The 19,793-nt window shown below is 45.2% G+C and overlaps 1 protein-coding gene across 1 annotated transcript in view; it reads left to right on the forward strand.

Moving 5' to 3' along the window:
* GADL1 (glutamate decarboxylase like 1) overlaps positions 1-19,793 on the forward strand; it is a 495,595-nt gene that overhangs the window by 256,876 nt on the left and 218,926 nt on the right. The window contains exon 7 of the mRNA XM_075315246.1: positions 2,636-2,715. Coding sequence (XP_075171361.1) covers positions 2,636-2,715 — 80 coding nt within the window. The remainder of the gene's footprint in view (positions 1-2,635; positions 2,716-19,793) is intronic.

A 19,793-nucleotide genomic window follows, 5' to 3' on the forward strand; every position in this document is an offset into this window, starting at 1 on the left:
TTTTTGTTGTATTTAGTATACCGATTCAATATACTACTCACTATTAGTTGTGTTGGACATTGAATATTATGGCTGTTGCTGCTAAGCCATTTTTGTTACAACCTCTTTTGGATGTTAATCCTGCCTGGTGCCTTGTACAAGAGTTCCCTGACATAGTAGGAGGAGGATCATGTGGTCCTAAGGGAAATTTTGATCATCAGGAGTTGACATATATTAGGGTTTTTGCTGGCTGCACCCAGTGATCTATCTTATCCTCTGTGTCTTAGTTAGCAGGGACTCTCTTTGCTCAAGTCTATTCCTAACCAACTGTGTATTGTTTGCTTCTTATATCATCGTCAATATATATTGGTGGCTTTAACTATCCCTTTGTGGCTGCTCTGAGGCAAGTTAGGATTCTTTTCTTCATCTTTAAGGCTAGCTAATTTCTTAGGTGGCGACAAAATGTCTAGGTAGAGTAGGCACGCTCCACCACTATTCTATTTGTGAATATATATAGTCAGGGAGCTGCTGCCAGTTAGTTTCCAACCACTTTTGTGCTCTATTTTTGGGATTTAACTATTTTTTTCCTTCTGGACTCTTGGGGTAGTTGTTCATAGTTTTTGGGTTGCCTCTGTCCCTGGATAGGGAAGGAGTTTGCCCTTGAATGGCATATTTATGGTAATGTCAGCGACCTCCTGACCACAACAGGCTGGGTATCAAAATTAGGAGAACTGCATGCCGTTTTTTTTTTTCATTGTTTATTTAAATAATAATAAAAAAAAGCTGCATACGGTTCCTCTTATTTGGATACACAGCCAAGATAAACACATGGCTTGGGGCTGCAGCCTGTAGCCATATGATTTATCTGTACTGGGTATCATCATATGGAGGGACCCTATGCCAAATATTTTATTTATTTATTTTTACTGTATGATAGTGACCCGCAGACAGTATCTGTGATTGGAAACATCAGACACTCTGTCACTCAGTGTGGGGGCTCGTCTGACTGTAACCAATCACAGACGTCGGTGGGTGGGGAAAGCAGTGAATATGCAATGTAAGTAATGAGCAGCCCCAAAAGTGAATGAGCGGCCGCAGAGGCAGTTACAGCTGCACCTGAGATTTGGTAAGTATAGTCCACTCGCTTTATTATTTTTTGTTTCTTTTTCCTTTATTTTTTTTTTTATTTCCCAAGTGCCGAACCCACCACTCAGCTACGTTTGAAGCCGTGCGGATCCGGACTTTTACAGTCTGGGTCCGCCCATCACTAGTGGCTAATAGTTAGGTGATTTCCATATACGGGAACTGTCATTTTGGTGAGTAAACCTGTATAGACAAGAAATATGCAGCATTCTATTTGCTATGGTATGAAGGATCTGTAGTACGTAAAAGACTCAGAAAACCTATTTTTGAGGTGGCAAAAAAAGTGAAAAAGATCATTTCAATTGTAGTGAATATTATTTTATATATTTCTTCCAAATGTTAACATCAAGTTACATTTGAAAAATAAAATACATTGAAGCACACAACAGGCACATATGATTTTCTTCTAAAACAGACACAACAAGTTTTGCTAAATAATTTGTATATTAGTATTATTATTATTACTATTATTATTTTACCACTACTGCTACATATTTTTTTAACAATACTGCTACTAAGTGCAAAAAATATATTGTTATATTGATTCTGATAAAAAAAGTTATACAGACCTAGTAATCACCACTTTGATTTGCAATAATATACAAGTAGGTTAGTGTAACATGCTGTCCATACAATTTGAATGCACAGCTTGCTACACAAACTGCGTAGACGCGCTATGCTGCAGCAACTGACAAAATATCATCTCCAACATCTATATATATTCCCCATAGGACAATTTTATGTGCAAATTTAATACATGTAAAAGAGGATCTGTCATGTTATAATTGTATAGTGAGGAGATATATCTTTGTAAACATGTGCATATGGGAATCAGATGTTTGTCTAGCAGGTACGATGCAATCTCCACTGTCAACTGCTCTGAACTCGACTTCAGGGCAGAGCTGAAGCTGCGGACAGACCTGGCTGTAATCAGGTTTCTTGTCATAATCGCAACCACTGTTCATTGATTGGACTCCTGCTTTTCGTGTGAATATGCTGAGCTGGACATCAATCAATGAACAGTGGCCATGATTACTGGGGAGACCCTAATCACAGAGATTGTTCAGCTCTTCAGTTCCACCCAGATGACTGATGTAAATTGGTGCTTGCTGGTGATGTACAATATATATATATATATTTTTTGCTCCCTCCCAGTCATACATCTAATTTTTATCCGGACATGCTTTCAAACTTTTGCAAATATACAATCATGATAAAACTATGCTGACAGGCTCCCCTTGAATTGTTATAAGGGTTAAATTATGGGCTATGAACATCCGTTTTTATATATTTTCAATTGTGTTTACTCTTGAAAACAGTTGCAATCATTACATGTTACCTTATCCATATAGTAATGAATAAATCATGTACTTCACATCATTATTCATGATGTATATTTACTTTTTCCATATTTGTTAGACTATCTAATTCTTCAGCTTACACTATATTTCTGTAAATCTTTTTTTTGTTAATTTTCCATCTGTATGTACAGTCATTATTTTGTTTTCAACAGTGTCACTACTCCATGAAGAAGGCAGCTGCTTTCCTTGGTATTGGCACACACAATGTGTATTTTGTTAAGGCTGATGATCAGTAAGTGGATATGTCATTTACACTTTCATTTTTTTTTAATCATACACAGTGTTTGCAATTTTACAAAGTGTCATTCACGTGCTTTATAAGCATTTTCTTGACAGATACTTTCCTAAAAAAGAAGGGGAGTTGGATTGTAGTTTGAATTTTCAATTATCATTGACTCCATTGAAGACATTTGTCAAAAAAGATATAGGTTTACTTTCCAAAAGTTGCACATAAGGATATTTAATGTATTGAACTGTTTTTCTGTTCCAATCTGCTCCACAGATAAAGTTTGGGTTGATATGCAAATTATATAACTAGCCATTTTGAATTAAAGCCATGGTGGTAGGGGACCTGGTAGTGGGTGCCGAAATGGTATTGGAACTCCAAGTAAAGGTAAATCTAGAGGTGGGACTTAGAAGAAATTCCAAGGAGCTCAGGTCATTTCAATGAAACAACCAAAAGTTAAGTTAAAGGGTTCCATTGGTAACATTTTGGGGTACAGAACATTTTTGGTTTGCTTTCAGTATAAGGCTGCTGGGATCACATTCTAGTGTTATACACTGAGCACTTACATCAGAGTTTCCATGTAGATCCCACAAATGTGTGATTCAGATGAAACCTCAAACAGAATCAATCACTAAACTGAGGCATATGGAGACACTTTGGACACCGTTTGGCATTTGGCGTTTGGTATTCATCTTTTTTAGGCATGCAAATGTGGTTGTCCACATTTATATGCTAAAAAGACGCCTAAAATGATGAGACACAGATAATACAGAGACCAGATGGAGTCCAAAGTGACTCCATCTGCCTCATTAGGCTATGTGCACACAGTGCATTTTTCGCAGCGTTTTTCGGGTGCGTTTTTGGCCTCAAAACTGCATGACTTTGCTTCCCCAGCAAAGTCTATGAGTTTTCATTTTTGCTGTCCGCACATAACTTTTTTTTTTAAGCTGCGTTTTTGAGCTTAAAAAAAAAATGGACATGTCAATTCTTTCCTGCATTTTTCTGCGTTTTCCCCTCATGCAATGCATTGGAAAAACGCAGAAAAACGCAGAGATCAAAAACGCAGCAAAACACAGCCAAAAACACCCAAATCACGGTAAAAACGCATGGGTTTTTTGCCGCGTTTTTTTTACCGCAGGTGGGTTTTTGTGCGTTTTTAGCTGCCAAAAACGCACAAAAACGCAGCGTCAAAAAAACACAGCGTATGCACATAGCCTAATAGTGAGTGGATGAGTCAGGGGTTTTGTCTGAATTGCATTTTATGGGATTTACAATAAAACTCTGACGTAAGTGCTTAGCGGAGAGCGCAGGGTAAATGTGGACTGAGCCTTATTTAGAGGTAGAATGAACAAATAGACAGCAGTACAAGAATAGTTCTTATTTTCATTTTTAAGAGTTTCACCATGAGGTGTAAGTGATAGGACAGATTTATTCTGCGGGTCGGTGAGATTACAGCAATACCAGATAAATGTCTTTTATATATATATATATATATATATATATATATATATATATATATATATATATATATATATATACATTATGTTGCTAACACACAGTAAAATATATTTTTTATAATAAAGTTTGTTTTTTTTTGTCACCATATTTTGAGAGCTATAACTTTTTTATTTTTCAGGAAACCGAGCTCTGTCAGGAGCTTGTTTTTTGTGCGAGGAGTTAAAGATTTTGTTATAACTATTTTGGAATATACAACTTTATCTCTTTTTATTCACGTTTTTCAGATGCAGAATGAATAGAAACCTGCAATTCAGTAATTGTTTATATTTTTTTTTATCTGTGTATGGTTCACCATATTGTAAAAATTATAAGACCAATTTATTCTTTGGGTCAGTTTGCTTACAATGAGTTCAGACTTAAATCTTTTTTTATGCTTTGCTAGTATTTCACTAAACACAATATTTTACAAAAAATTGATTCATTTTTGTTTCTCTATGTACTCAGAGATGTAACTTTTTTTACTTTTTTTTTCCAAATAAGCCATATTAGATCTTGTTTTTTGCAAGATGGTTTGTCATTTTCATGTTTTACAATTTTCTTTAAATATGACATTTGATGTGTTGTATGATGAAATGGCAACATTTTGGGCATTTTTTTTACAGTGTTGTTGGCCATCTGGAATAAATAACATAAAATTTTTATAGCTCGGGTCATTTCGGACGTGGTGGTACCAGTGTGTATTTTTTTGTTTTATTTTTGTTTCAACACAAAGGCTGCATTTTTAGTGGTGAGATGAGTTTTCTTAATTGTTGTGCATCTTTTTGTCTGTTTACACTTTTTCACATATTTTGTTAAACTTATTTTTTAAATTTTTCACTTCGTTCCATTGTGAACTATGACCTTTTTTTACTTTGCTTACTTGTTTCATGCTCTGCTGTTGTAGTTCCCTAACAGAGTCTGTAAGACCCTGCTCATAGAAAAATCTAACAGCCACCATACACTGGGATCATCAGATGACTTCAGGGTATCATGGTGATTACGATCATGGGTGGACAATCCTGCCAAAGGAGTCTTTTAAACCCGTTTTAACATCTTATATACCGCTATCGCGATTTTCAGCAGTATTTAAAGGGTTTATTGGCCTCAATCAGTTGTAAATCTGTCATAAAGGGGTTAAGTACTGTGAGGTAAATCCGGAGATATGACGATAAATCATGACATTCAAGTCATGTCAGGAAGCCCTCTCCTGGTGTCACTACCCCCTTCCCTTCACACAACTGGTTTAGCAACAAATCCATGGCCATGTCCTGTGATATGGAAATTAGGTGGCTTTAGGACAATGGATACAGGATGACTCCCTGCCGTCACCCTGTAGTAGGAGCTGCTAGCTAGTTAGCAAGGCTATGGAAATAGCCAGACAGAACGACTCCAGTAAAAAATGGTTCATATCTCGCAAGCCATATCTCCGATAAATATGGCAACCATAACAATGGTGTCTCCGCATGTGGACGATGCTGGCACACCCTTTTTATGGAAGTAGGACATTGGGAAACACACCAAACGTGATATCAGCCATATGGGAACTCGTAGACAGGTCATGAGTCCCCTCGTTCTGCAGCTAAATTCATAACTGTCACAATGAGAGCATTGGCGTCCGTCTACGACGCTCCCAGGCACAGTTATGGCCAAAATCCCCTTTTCTGGATAATTCTGATCCATGCAGGGGGAGTGGCAGTGCTTCCCCGTGAGGTCACTAAGGTAGGAGGAGACCTGGATTTGCCCAGGTTGATAACCCTGCTTCGGCCATTTTCCAAGGTTCTTCTGCTCGGGGGCCTGGTTGGGACAGACCTGTGAGAGAGTTCCTGGAAACCTGGTCTACAGCGCCCCCCTGTGGCCAGACACACAAGGTAACTGATGTAATTGCATACCTGTTTGTAACCCATGCTTTGCTTGTAACTGTACTCTGACATCTGTATATTCTGTAGATTCCCTATTGTATATATTGTAGTTTCTAGTGTGCTTTAGGCGATTAAATTATATAATTAATCTTGGGCTGTTCTGTTATCTCGATCTTGAATCCCACGTCTGTGTGTTCGGCTAATAGTTACCGTAAATCGGTTGGTGGCAGCGAGTTGTGCCAAGGATTATTGTGGGGAGGCCAGTGAGATTCGGGGAGAGTTTATATATTCCGCCCGCGGAGGTCGGGGGAATATATACCCTTCTCTCGCCGGGGGCCCTTCAATAATCGGCATAAGTAGTATAGCGGCCTCCTTGCTTATTGTCGGGCAATTCCATAATTGGCCTGACTATAAGAGGGGCGCTAGAGAGCGCGTCACGTGCTCTGTCTGTCGGTCGGGAGGTATAAAGTAGGGGTGACCCCCACTTGTTACCCCCCGATTGTGACGTACTGGTAGCCAGCGCGGGGGATTTCTGAGTGACCCCCCGGTGGTTTGTGACATATTGGTGGCATAGCGGTGGGATCGAGATAATAGTGTGTGTGAGTGTGAGACCCATACTCCCAGACACTAAAGACTGCCTGCAGCAGCTGTGGCTGCTGGGGTCTTCAGACTAGCTCAACACTAGAGTGTCAGAGTGCAGATACTGTAAGGTGTGTGGAGGCATCAGGTGTCAGTTCTGTGTCAGTGACCAAAGGTCTGCAAGAATGGCTGATGGCACCAGGAGCAGAGCTATGCAACTGGCCAATGCTAAAGCAGGAGCCGAAGAGAGGGAGGACGGTGCTGTGGACAGTAATGAGGAGGTTGCCCACGAGTCCTCCAGGAGCTCGACGCCAGAAAACAGCTCTGCAGAGGACATTGCACAACCGGGCACTGCTGGACAAGATGAGGAGCAGCTCGCCCAAGGGTCCTCAACGAGCCAGATGCCAGCCCTCCGCTCTGCAATGGACAGTGAATCACCAGGCTCCGCAGCGGGCCGCAGATCACCACGTGCCATTCCACCGAGCCTGGGAGGCTCGGATAGCCTTCTTCAAATGGCTATGGCCCTACGCCAGGCTGGAGACCGGGAGGGCTACAAGGAACTCATGGCCGAGCGTGAGCGGCAAGCAGCGCGTGAAGAGCGCCAGGCAGAACGTAACTACCAGCTGCAGCTAGCTCAGCTCCGGCCCTCATCAGCCACCCGTGACCTTCCAGACACCAAACTTCCAAAGGTCCGTGTTGAGGACTTCCCAGTGCTGGAGAAGGATGGAGACTTGGACTCTTTCTTGACTGCTTTTGAACGGACTTGCTTGCAGCATCATCTGAACAAGGACCAGTGGGCCAAATACCTGACCCCCCGTTTAAGGGGTAAGGCCCTGGATATCCTTGGGGACTTGCCTGCTGAGGCGGATCAGGGCTACGACACCATCAAGCGGGCCCTGATCCAACAGTACAACCTCACCCCGGAGTCCTACCGCAAGAAGTTCCGGACGCTGCAGAAGGGACCAAAGGACTCCTGGGCTGACCACCGGCGGGCACTTGCCCGAGCTGCCGACCACTGGACCCAAGGCCTGCAGCTTTCCACCGGACCGGAGATCCTGGACTTGTTCATCACGGAGCAACTCTTGTGGAACTGCCCTGAGGATCTCCGCCAGTTCATCCGAGACCAGAAGCCAAAGGGATCCACGGCTACAGCTGCCCTGGCCGATGACTACACCAACAACCGGGCCCCTGAGGCCAGGAGAGCGGCCACCAGCAGCACCTGGAGAGGGGGTAAGATGAATTCGGCGACTGCCCCACCTGCCCCTAGACTGCAGGGGGTGTCCCCCTCAACTCCCCTCTCCAGGCCCGTGGCGGAACCAAGACGGTGCCACCAGTGCAACCTACCTGGACACTTCAAGGCCATGTGCCCTCAGCGTCCCAAGGCCCCGGCTCCGTCCCCGTCCCAAGGGCCGCCCAAGGTGTATTGTGTGGGTGGGGGTGGTGGTAGGTCCCTGGACAGCTTCCAACCTGTCACCGTCGGCCGGTCTGTGACCATAGGACTGCGAGACAGCGCCTCGGAGGTGACTCTGGTGCGGCCTGAGATGGTGTCCCCCCAAGACTTGATCCCTGGAAAAACCCTCGCTGTCTCCGGGATTGGAGGCACTGACCCGGCGCTGCCTGTTGCTGACATTTATGTGGACTGGGGCGCAGGGCGGGGGGTGAGGGAGGTGGGGGTAACTGATCGGATCCCTGCAAACGTGCTACTTGGGACAGATTTGGGGCAAATAACCTCCCAGTTTGGCCCCGCCCCAAAGGCTGAACCTTCAGCCAGTGCTGACGTGCCTCCGGACAATGTTAATGTGTTATCTATGAATGATGTAAGGGAGGAGGGAGTGAACTCTGATATTTCTGCTTGCACAGACACCATAGACACACACACAGCTGCAGCTGTGACAGGGGAGGGGGTCAGAGAAAGGTGTGACAATGCCTCTACAAGTAACCAGCCTGTGAGCTGGGATCTGTTGCCCTCTGCAGGGATAAGCAGAGAGCAGGGTGCTGCAGGGGGAGGACCAGTGTGTGGGGTGGGGGCTACCACAGCAAATGTGGGGTCCCCAGAGATTTCACACCGGGGTTCTGTTGCTGCAGGAGGGGAACAGGCAGGTGAGATTGGGGCCGGTCCAGGAGCGGAAGTGCTCCCAGGTAAGATCTCGGTGCAGGGTTCCCCCACAACCGGGGTGTCAGGAAGCCAGGTAGGTCTGCCTGAACCGGCGACTTGGTCAGGAACGGAGGAGGAGCAGGCACGACCCACGGTCGCAGCGGCTGTGGCCGCTGTCACCCGCAGTGGGAGTGCTGGAAGCCAAGGGGCCTCCCGGAGGTCCGATAGCTCTTCCCCTTCTGACCAAGTGGCAGCCGAGTCAGGTGGAGGCCAGGACACAGGTCCCGGGGTACTGACTGAAGATGTGACAGTCTCGTCGATTCTGGCCACATCTAGTCAGGAGTTTCAGGCAGCGTTAGAAGCTGACGACAGCCTGAAAGCTCTAAAGGAGCAGGCGGCACAGCCTCCCTCGGACTCGGACCCGGAGCGAGTGGTCTGGGACCAAGGACGGCTGTACCGGGCCACGGTCCAGCAGGGTTCACCGGAGGCGTGGCCCAGGGACCGACAGTTGGTGGTACCCTATCCGTTCCGGACGGAGTTGTTGCGGATCGCACATGAGATTCCGATGGCCGGACACCTAGGGATCGCTAAGACCAAGGCCAGGTTAAACCAGCATTTCTACTGGCCAAAAATGGGGGCCGATGTGGCTGCCTACTGCCGTTCGTGTGAAACCTGTCAGAGAGTGGGGAAGGCGGGGCCACGCCCCAAAGCCCCACTGGTATCTCTGCCAATCATCGATGAGCCTTTCAGGAGGGTGGCTGTGGATCTGGTCGGCCCGCTGGCCATCCCCAGCAGCTCCGGGAAACGCTTCATACTGACGGTAGTGGACTATGCCACCCGGTACCCAGAAGCAGTGGCCTTGTCGTCCATTCGGGCTGACAAGGTGGCCACCGCATTGCTGGAGATTTTCTCCCGAGTGGGTTTTCCCCAGGAAATGCTCACTGACCGGGGGACCCAATTCATGTCCCAGCTGATGGAGGCCCTCTGTAAGCAAGTCCAGGTGCGACATCTGGTGGCCAGCCCGTACCATCCACAGACTAATGGCCTGTGCGAGCGGTTCAATGGCACCTTAAAGCAGATGCTTAAGATGTTGGTCGACTCCCATGAGCGGTATCTCCCACACCTGTTATTTGCTTACCGGGAGGTTCCACAGGCCTCAACAGGATTCTCACCGTTTGAGCTCCTGTACGGGCGACGTGTGCGGGGCCCCCTGGCTCTGGTGAAAGAGGCTTGGGAAGGGGATTTGGCCACCCCTGGAGTGTCGGTTATCGAGTATGTCATGCGCTTCCGGGACAAAATGCAGGCCTTGACGCAACTGGTACACGACAATATGGCTCAAGCCCAGGCCGATCAGAAGCGTTGGTACGACCAGAACGCTTGTGAGAGGACCTACCAAGTGGGTCAAAAGGTGTGGGTACTGGTCCCCGTACCACAGGACAAGCTTCAGGCAGCCTGGGAAGGCCCATACCTCGTGTACCAGCAGCTCAACCCTGTAACGTACCTGGTCACCCTGGACCCTGCCCGTGGAAGGCGGAAGCCCTTCCATGTGAACATGATGAAGGCACATCATGAGCGGGAGGCATGTGCGCTCCCCGTGTGCAACCTGCCCGAGGAGGGAGAAGCGGAAACCCTCTTGGATATGCTAGCCCAGGTTAGGGCAGGCGGATCCATTGAGGATGTGGAGGTTGGCCACCAGCTCTTGGAAGACCAACGGTCCCAGCTGTGGGCCACCCTCCTCCCCTTCCGGGGGTTGTTTACCAACCAGCCCGGAAGGACTGACTTGGCTGTCCATCACGTGGACACTGGGGATCATCCCCCGATCCGGCGTTCAGCATATCGGGTCTCCCTGGAGGTGCAGCAACACATGCGCCAGGAGATTGACGAGATGCTGAAGCTGGGGGTGATCCAGGCATCCAACAGCGCTTGGGCCTCGCCTGTAGTCCTCGTCCCTAAGAAGGACCGAACCACTCGGTTCTGCGTGGACTACAGGGGGCTCAATGCGGTCACGGTCGCCGATGCGTACCCAATGCCACGCATCGATGACCTGCTCGATCAGTTGGCCGGGGCTCAGTACCTGACCATCATGGATCTGAGCCGGGGATATTGGCAGATCCCCCTGACTCGCAAGGCCAGGGAACGCTCTGCCTTTATTACCCCATTTGGACTGTACGAGTCCACGGTGATGCCATTCGGGATGAGGAATGCCCCTGCCACTTTCCAGCGGATGGTCAACACCCTGCTCAAGGGACTTGAAGGGTACGCGGCCGCGTACCTGGATGACATTGCCGTCTTCAGTCCCACCTGGGAGGACCACCTAGAGCATCTAGCACAGGTGCTCAGGCGGATCCACCGGGCAGGTTTGACCATCAAGCCGGGAAAGTGTCAGCTGGCCATGAGCGAGGTCCAGTACCTCGGTCACCGGGTAGGTGGGGGAACGCTGAAGCCCGAGCCTGAGAAAGTGGAGGCCATCGCATCCTGGCCCACCCCCAGGACCAAGAAGCAGGTGATGTCCTTCTTGGGGACCGCTGGGTACTATAGGAGGTTTGTTCCATGCTATAGTAGCCTGGCAAAGCCCTTGACGGACCTCACCAAGAAGAAGCTGCCCTCTGCAGTCGATTGGACAGTGGACTGCGAGACAGCCTTCCGGGCCCTAAAGGACGCCCTGTCCAGCCCGCCCGTGCTACAGGCAGCCGACTTCACGCGGCCGTTTGTAGTACAGACCGACGCCAGTGACTTCGGCCTCGGTGCGGTGCTCAGCCAGGTGGACTCTGCGAGCCAAGAGCACCCAGTCTTGTACCTGAGCAGGAAGCTGTTACCAAGGGAAGTGGCCTATTCTACAATGGAGAAGGAGTGCCTGGCCATAGTGTGGGCCCTGCAGCGTCTGCAACCCTATCTATACGGGCGCCACTTCATCGTGGAGACGGACCACAATCCCCTCAGCTGGTTGCACACCGTCTCTGGGACGAATGGGCGATTGTTGCGATGGAGCCTTGCGCTCCAGCAATACAACTTCACCATTCGCCACAAAAGGGGCCGTGACCACGGTAACGCAGACGGGCTGTCCCGACAAGGAGAGGTCGCGGACGGGCGCACGGGGGAACACCGGAGTGTGCTGCCCCCTAGCGCCCTCAAAAGGGGGGAGGTGTGAGGTAAATCCGGAGATATGACGATAAATCATGACATTCAAGTCATGTCAGGAAGCCCTCTCCTGGTGTCACTACCCCCTTCCCTTCACACAACTGGTTTAGCAACAAATCCATGGCCATGTCCTGTGATATGGAAATTAGGTGGCTTTAGGACAATGGATACAGGATGACTCCCTGCCGTCACCCTGTAGTAGGAGCTGCTAGCTAGTTAGCAAGGCTATGGAAATAGCCAGACAGAACGACTCCAGTAAAAAATGGTTCATATCTCGCAAGCCATATCTCCGATAAATATGGCAACCATAACAATGGTGTCTCCGCATGTGGACGATGCTGGCACACCCTTTTTATGGAAGTAGGACATTGGGAAACACACCAAACGTGATATCAGCCATATGGGAACTCGTAGACAGGTCATGAGTCCCCTCGTTCTGCAGCTAAATTCATAACTGTCACAATGAGAGCATTGGCGTCCGTCTACGACGCTCCCAGGCACAGTTATGGCCAAAATCCCCTTTTCTGGATAATTCTGATCCATGCAGGGGGAGTGGCAGTGCTTCCCCGTGAGGTCACTAAGGTAGGAGGAGACCTGGATTTGCCCAGGTTGATAACCCTGCTTCGGCCATTTTCCAAGGTTCTTCTGCTCGGGGGCCTGGTTGGGACAGACCTGTGAGAGAGTTCCTGGAAACCTGGTCTACAGCGCCCCCCTGTGGCCAGACACACAAGGTAACTGATGTAATTGCATACCTGTTTGTAACCCATGCTTTGCTTGTAACTGTACTCTGACATCTGTATATTCTGTAGATTCCCTATTGTATATATTGTAGTTTCTAGTGTGCTTTAGGCGATTAAATTATATAATTAATCTTGGGCTGTTCTGTTATCTCGATCTTGAATCCCACGTCTGTGTGTTCGGCTAATAGTTACCGTAAATCGGTTGGTGGCAGCGAGTTGTGCCAAGGATTATTGTGGGGAGGCCAGTGAGATTCGGGGAGAGTTTATATATTCCGCCCGCGGAGGTCGGGGGAATATATACCCTTCTCTCGCCGGGGGCCCTTCAATAATCGGCATAAGTAGTATAGCGGCCTCCTTGCTTATTGTCGGGCAATTCCATAATTGGCCTGACTATAAGAGGGGCGCTAGAGAGCGCGTCACGTGCTCTGTCTGTCGGTCGGGAGGTATAAAGTAGGGGTGACCCCCACTTGTTACCCCCCGATTGTGACGTACTGGTAGCCAGCGCGGGGGATTTCTGAGTGACCCCCCGGTGGTTTGTGACAAGTACACTATATCAAAACATTTTAATTTTAGTCCAAAGACACACATACACTATAGATAGACCATTGTTTCACCAACAGTTATTTTTACTCACCTACCATAAAGATGCACATTTGACCAAATCATGTCTCCTTATTGGGGAGGAAAATATATCTGTGCCAAGCACCTGGTTTGGCCATGTTGAATTACATGATTAAATGGGTTGTACCCTTTTAGAAAATCTTTGTTCTTGGCTGCAATTTTTTTTTAAAACAACAAACCCCTTTTTATTCACCTTCTTTGGGTCCAGCGCTAAGTCTCTAGTGCTTCTCCTATTGCCAGGTTTAGCTGTGGCGCTGTCATCACACGACTTGACAAACTGATGGTAGGGACAAGGATTTTCTGGAAGGAGAAACCCCTTTCATTTTTTATTACCCTGTCCTCTACTGTTAAGGGATGAGAGTTGTGACACCCCATACACATTAGGTGATAGGCCTGCCCTACCGAATTATCTGAACTGCATTACCTATTACTGTGTCATTTTAGAAAACATCAACCATTGCCACCGCCACATCAGAAGTTAGTTTGAAGTCTGTGATTTTTAATTTCCTTGTGAATTTTAGGTCCATTTGAGAAAATATTTGCTGTCAATGTTTATCTAATGTTTGAACTGCACTGAATTTTTCTGACATTATATACACTAAATTGTCTTTAATATTGACATACCGCACTAGCAGTCTTTTTTGATGTGCATAAAATACCTGACATAAGGACGGAGTGACATATACATGACACTCGTCCCACTCTTCTGGATGAGTATCGGAGATATTATTATACGCTAGTGGGAGCGAGGCCTTACCTGTACTATTGGCCATTAATTACATTAAATTTCCACCAATTCACTATTCAGTAAATTATTATAACACCTAGTAAATATTGCAATGATCGTTGGTAGCAAAAAAGAACCATCATAATACAATAAAATATCACAAGTGTTGATTTTTGCAAGTATAACTGATGAATACAAATTTAGCTATGAAACCTGAAGGATGATTTTGTGCTTAAGGCATGGGAAGAATACAGTCTTGAATCTGACTGCCCCAGGGCTTCCTTCGAGGTGAAAGAGTCCTATAGTGCACATCTATATATCTTAGATCATGAGAATCTAATAGAAAAAAATAGTGGCATTCTCCACCAGACATGAGGTATTCCTTCAATAGAATACCCCGTAAAGGATGATTACTATGATGCCTAAACTGCATGAATAGATGTTGTATTGCACAAAACAAGACAAACACACATTATATATTGATATACAGGCTGTACAACCAAGGCGTAAAATTTCAGGGTATTGTTTTACCTGGGCTATAACTATATTTTATATGTATACTGTATATTTTTTGGCACCTCACACACGGACATGACAACTACTGATGTCTAGAACTTGGTTTGTGGTCTATATCAACCATTCAGACATTCAATTTTCAGCTTTAATTTTTTCTTACATTAGTAAATCCATTTTAAATAATATTTCAGATAAATTATCTGAATGACAATTGATTGCCACATCATTATATAGATAATAATTATATATTTGTGCCTATGTAGTCTAGAAAAAATAAGGAAGTATAGTCATCAATGGTGTCTAATTATTCAACACTGTGAACTTAAGATTGGACAGTCAAAAATACAATATATTTATCATTGTGGTTCATGTTGGTGATAAACTTTGTTCAAATGTATAGCCTTACTAGTGGGGTCACCAGGTTTGGCCGGACTATAGTTAAAAGTTCAGTTTGGTACTTGACAAATATCTTAAAGGCTGTCACACTGTAGAGGGATCAGTTTTATTCTCATTTTCACAAGGAAAGACTAGAACCAATGGGATGAAACTGATGCGGAGGAGACATAGATTAGATATTAGAAAAAACTTTTTGACAGTGAGGGTGATCAATGAGTGGATCAGGCTGCCGCGAGAGGTTGTGAGTTCTCCTTCAATGGAAGTTTTTAAAAAGAGGTTGGACGGACATCTGTCTGGGATGATTTAGTGAATCCTGCTTTGAGCAGGGGGTTGGACTAGATGACCCAGGAGGTCCACTCCAACTCTAATATTCTAAGATTCTATGATTCTATGACTCAAACTTGACTCTGAAACCCGAATCCTCCTGTGCTGTAAAATGGCTGCAAAATGATCATAGTAATGGCTATAGGTCTGCAAAAGGAAGCAAAATGGAGGCAATTGCCCTACAATCAAATGTGGTTAGGGAATCAATAGCATAGCCAACATGCTTTATTGCATGCAGAAGATGCCTGTACTCTGCTTTGAACAATAAAGAAGAAAAAATGTCATGGAATCCCCTCTGTTTTTGAAAACCAGCCAAGGTAAAGCTGGCAGCTGAGGGCTGTAGCCACAGTTGTCCGTTTTACCTGTAAGGCTATGTGCACACGCTGCCTTTTTTTGACGCTGCGTTTTTGTGCGTTTTTGTCCGCTAAAAATGCACAAAAACGCACCCGCGGCAAAAAAAGTGGCAAAAAACGCATGCGTTTTTGCCATGATTTGGTGTGTTTTTGGCTGCGTTTTGATGCGTTTTTGATCTCTGCATTTTTCCAATGCATTGCATGGGGAAAAAACGCAGAAAAAAGCAGGAAACAATTGACAAGTCCATTTTTTTTTTTAAGCTCAAAAACGCAGCTTAAAAAAAAAGTGTGCGGACTACAAAAATGAAAACTCATAGACTTTGCTGGGAAAGCAAAGTCATGCAGTTTTGAGGCCAAAAACGCACCCAAAAAATGCGCAAAAACACCGCGAAAAACGCACTGTGTGAACTTACCCTAATGGTTATCAAAAATAGTAAGGACCCCATGGAATTTGTTTATTTTATTGTTCCCAGCAGTGTACAGACATTTTTCGCATGCAATGAAGCTTGTTGATTGCCTGTGCAGCCTTCCAAGAAACTTTATTAACATACAAACAGTACCCGAACTATGAACAAGGACAGACTTTTTCAACGTTCATGTTCGAGTTTGAGCCCCAGACACTCAGTGTCCGGTACCAACTCAGAACTTTACCATTCAGGTTCACTCATCCTTACTGACTAGTCTAAGTTTTTATACCACTAATTATTTGATTTACTTTGTGCCAGATACCAATCAAATTTGTGTAAAATTTGTAGGAATTTGTTGAACCTAGTGTTTTAAAGCAATTGGTGATTTTTTTGGATCACATTGCCTAAAATGGATGCTGCCATTTTATACCTGACAGGAGATTGCACAAGCTAGAGAGTGCTCCCATGACCACATAATGCCTTGCAGCATTCATATCACATGGGTTAGCACTTCTTGATCTATCCTTTTTGTATCAAAATACAAGTTAATTCTTTCTAGTAAAATATGCATATTATATGAAAATCTGGCAATGGGTGGGGTAATGGAAAGCAAAAAATAAAACTCACACCACTTCTAAGGAAGAGAGTTCGCTACAACTTTTCTAGGTGATTAGTTGGGTGAGAACAGTTAGCATTTGATCATAAGTGAGATGGGGCAGGGAAGGTAGAGAAAGTTGATTGAGATGACTCTCTGTGTTTTTGGTGGTGGTAGTAGTGGTGGCACTGGCAGGAGCAGTAGCAGGCAGCATGTTAGTGGCACTCTGAGGAAAATGTAGAGGTGGGAATCAGGAGGGGTACAAGGAGCTCATTATATTTTCCCCATCGACAAAACCATCAGCCAGTTGGGGAATAAGATAATGATGATTTATTGCTAGACAGGATTTGAGAACCAGATCATCGTTACAACAAAGTGAAATCATCAAAGGAGTAGGGTCGTGACACATGCAATAAAGAAGTAGGGTAGTGACACATGCAATAAAGAAGTAGGGTAGTGACACATGCAATAAAGAAGTAGGGTAGTGACACATGCAATTAAGAAGTAGGGTAGTGACACATGCAATAAAGAAGTAGGGTAGTGACACATGCAATAAAGAAGTAGGGTAGTGACACATGAAATAAAGAACAGCGCTCATGTCTGAAATATATACAGGCTCTGCAAGATGAAAATAAGCTATGTACGTCCCAGCACAAATCAACAAAAATCAAGCACAAAACAACTAAGAACTACAGCTCTCTATCAGCACATGAAGTGTCAGCAATCATATGTTCATATTGGAACAGCAAGTTGGCCAACAATATGAACAAGGCTTAAGCTGTCCTTCTCTACCTTATCCTCTTTCCAGTAACCAGATTAAATCCAAAAGCAGTACCTGGTTGATGTTTGTTGTCATCATCATGATCATCATCATCATCATCACCAACCATCTGCTGCTTGTTGTTCCCTGATGACTACTCGCCCCCATTTTCAGGGCACCATCAGATGTTCTTATCTGATTGGCCAAAAAATATCATTACTCACCCAGTAATCTGCATGTGTGCCAACTAAACTCCCTTCTGGCTAAGTTTTTGTTGGTGCAGTTGTTGCTGTACCTCTTGGGGGATTCCATTGACTTTCTGGAAATGATGACATGCACTTAGCATCAGTGGAAGATACACAGCCACCATCAGGGAAAGAAGTGATCACTCTGCCGTCTCACATTAAGAAGAACATTTGCTCTCCCTAGACTTGCCATCGAGCTCAAATGTTAACTGCACCATAAACTCACAGAGCAGCAATAATGTAATGGAGAGTATATATCTTTCATAGCCCACTGGGTTAATGATTTGAGAGGTAGAGATGAACCACAACAAGAAAGACAGGTTATGAAACCTTCATGGTTGGATAGATCTGGTTCCAACACAAGATAACATCCTCCACATTCTCTATAATGGAAACTACTACGTCCGTAACAGCAACATCCCAAGTTTCATCCACTTCAGACCCTCAGCTTTGTTCCTTTAAGCTTAAACCCTGCCAAGATGTTTTGCAGCTTATAAGTTTAGGCGACAAATGCCATACAGTGGAGGATTTGCTCAATACATCAAGAAGAAAAGTTCATGCTGTATGACTCTCCATGGAAAATGTCTGAGAATTGTGCTAAATGACAATGCTTAGAACATTATCATTGCCCTACGTTGGGCATAAATGTTATCATGCAAAAAAAATGTCAAGATTTAGAAACCTCATGAAAATGTGGGAGCCATAGCTAGGATAGTTTCTGGACATTTAAACCATTTTTACTTGGCAAGGCATACCCTCCAGGGCTGACAAAAACAGAACTGCCTTAGTGCTACCTAGTTTGTGGCATTGGATAATGATGGAATTAATGCTACATATTTTGGAGAATCTGTACCAGTGAGTATAGTCAGTGACCAGCGTAAAGTGGTGACTAATTATATCAATCAGCAAGCAAAATGGAAATAAGGTTATTGGGAAATCCAGCCTGGCAATAGAAGAGGGACATGAGGTACCAACTAAGGCCCTATAAAGGTACGATTAAATTTCTTGATAGCGCCACCTGTAGTATCAGCTATATTATCCCCCTCATATTTATATTGGAAATAACTCAAAGATGCAACAATGGATGGAGGAAGAACATCAACTTCTACATGTTCATCCTAGTTATTGTTGGGGACCTTCAAGAATTGGATATAACTAATAGTCAGTGTGTAACACTAGGTATGGGAGAGTACCAAGCAAATGGTGAAAGGGAAGGGGAATCTCTTTATCTAGGCAAGAAGGAGATGGTGACCTCTGCCCAAACTTACCGCTGGCTCCTGGGTCCCTCACCACCCTAGATAGTTTCCACACCTATGCGCCAAGCTGTATACGTGACTCTAGAGTGACCTTAGAGCTGGGCCCTAGATAGGGAACAGGTGGTATGAGTTCTTCATCAACACTTCTAAACACTATAGAAGACACAGGCAGCACACAAAGCGCATGAACTACTTATCTCCAGATACCTCAGGAAGAAGTTCAGCAAAAAGCAGCAATGATCTTACAGATGAGTGCAAGTAGCCTGCTTGCATCCAGAGCTTGTGAAGGAATGGAATATCACCAGCACAAGTCCAGTGAAAATTAGAGTATTTAAACCCTAGGGGAAATACAGAAGATTAGCAGCTGAAGGGAAGAGGAGCTTCAAAGGGTCTTAAAGGGAAAAGGATGAAAACCCAGCAGAGGAGATACTTAGTACATTAAATACTAACAGCAGGAATAATAAAAAGTCATGGAGCATTTTGCACAGCCAAACACTGTGACCTTCTATTGTCGGACACCACAGGACTGTGTCATCTGTGCCACACCTGTGATTCAATATGAAACAAAGGATGATAACAATGATTCTGGCTATGATGACAAATCGTCACAGGAGGAAGTAAAAATTAATTCAAGGAGGACATTCATTTTGGTAGTGAACATGGCAAACCGAATGCTTGATTGCCGGTGGGCTGACAGACATATTATTAGTATCAAGCAAAGAAATGGATAATATACTTTTAGACCCTCCATATAATGGAAAATGGAGCCTAAGCTAGCCTTCAGGCTAGGGGAACCCTAGATGACCCTGATCCCAAAGATACAACTGAAGGTGACGATGGGTCGCCTTCCTAACCCTAGCTCTTGAATAACTCTGGTCTAGTGGCCCCCCTCTGTTACGAGGCGGACCCGGGGAAGCGTGCCAAGATGGGAAATGGACTGCTTCCGCCGGTCAAGGTCCACTGTGCGGTGTAAGGG

Source organism: Anomaloglossus baeobatrachus, chromosome 6, assembly GCF_048569485.1.
Source record: "Anomaloglossus baeobatrachus isolate aAnoBae1 chromosome 6, aAnoBae1.hap1, whole genome shotgun sequence".
In the NCBI taxonomy this organism is placed as follows: domain Eukaryota; kingdom Metazoa; phylum Chordata; class Amphibia; order Anura; family Aromobatidae; genus Anomaloglossus; species Anomaloglossus baeobatrachus.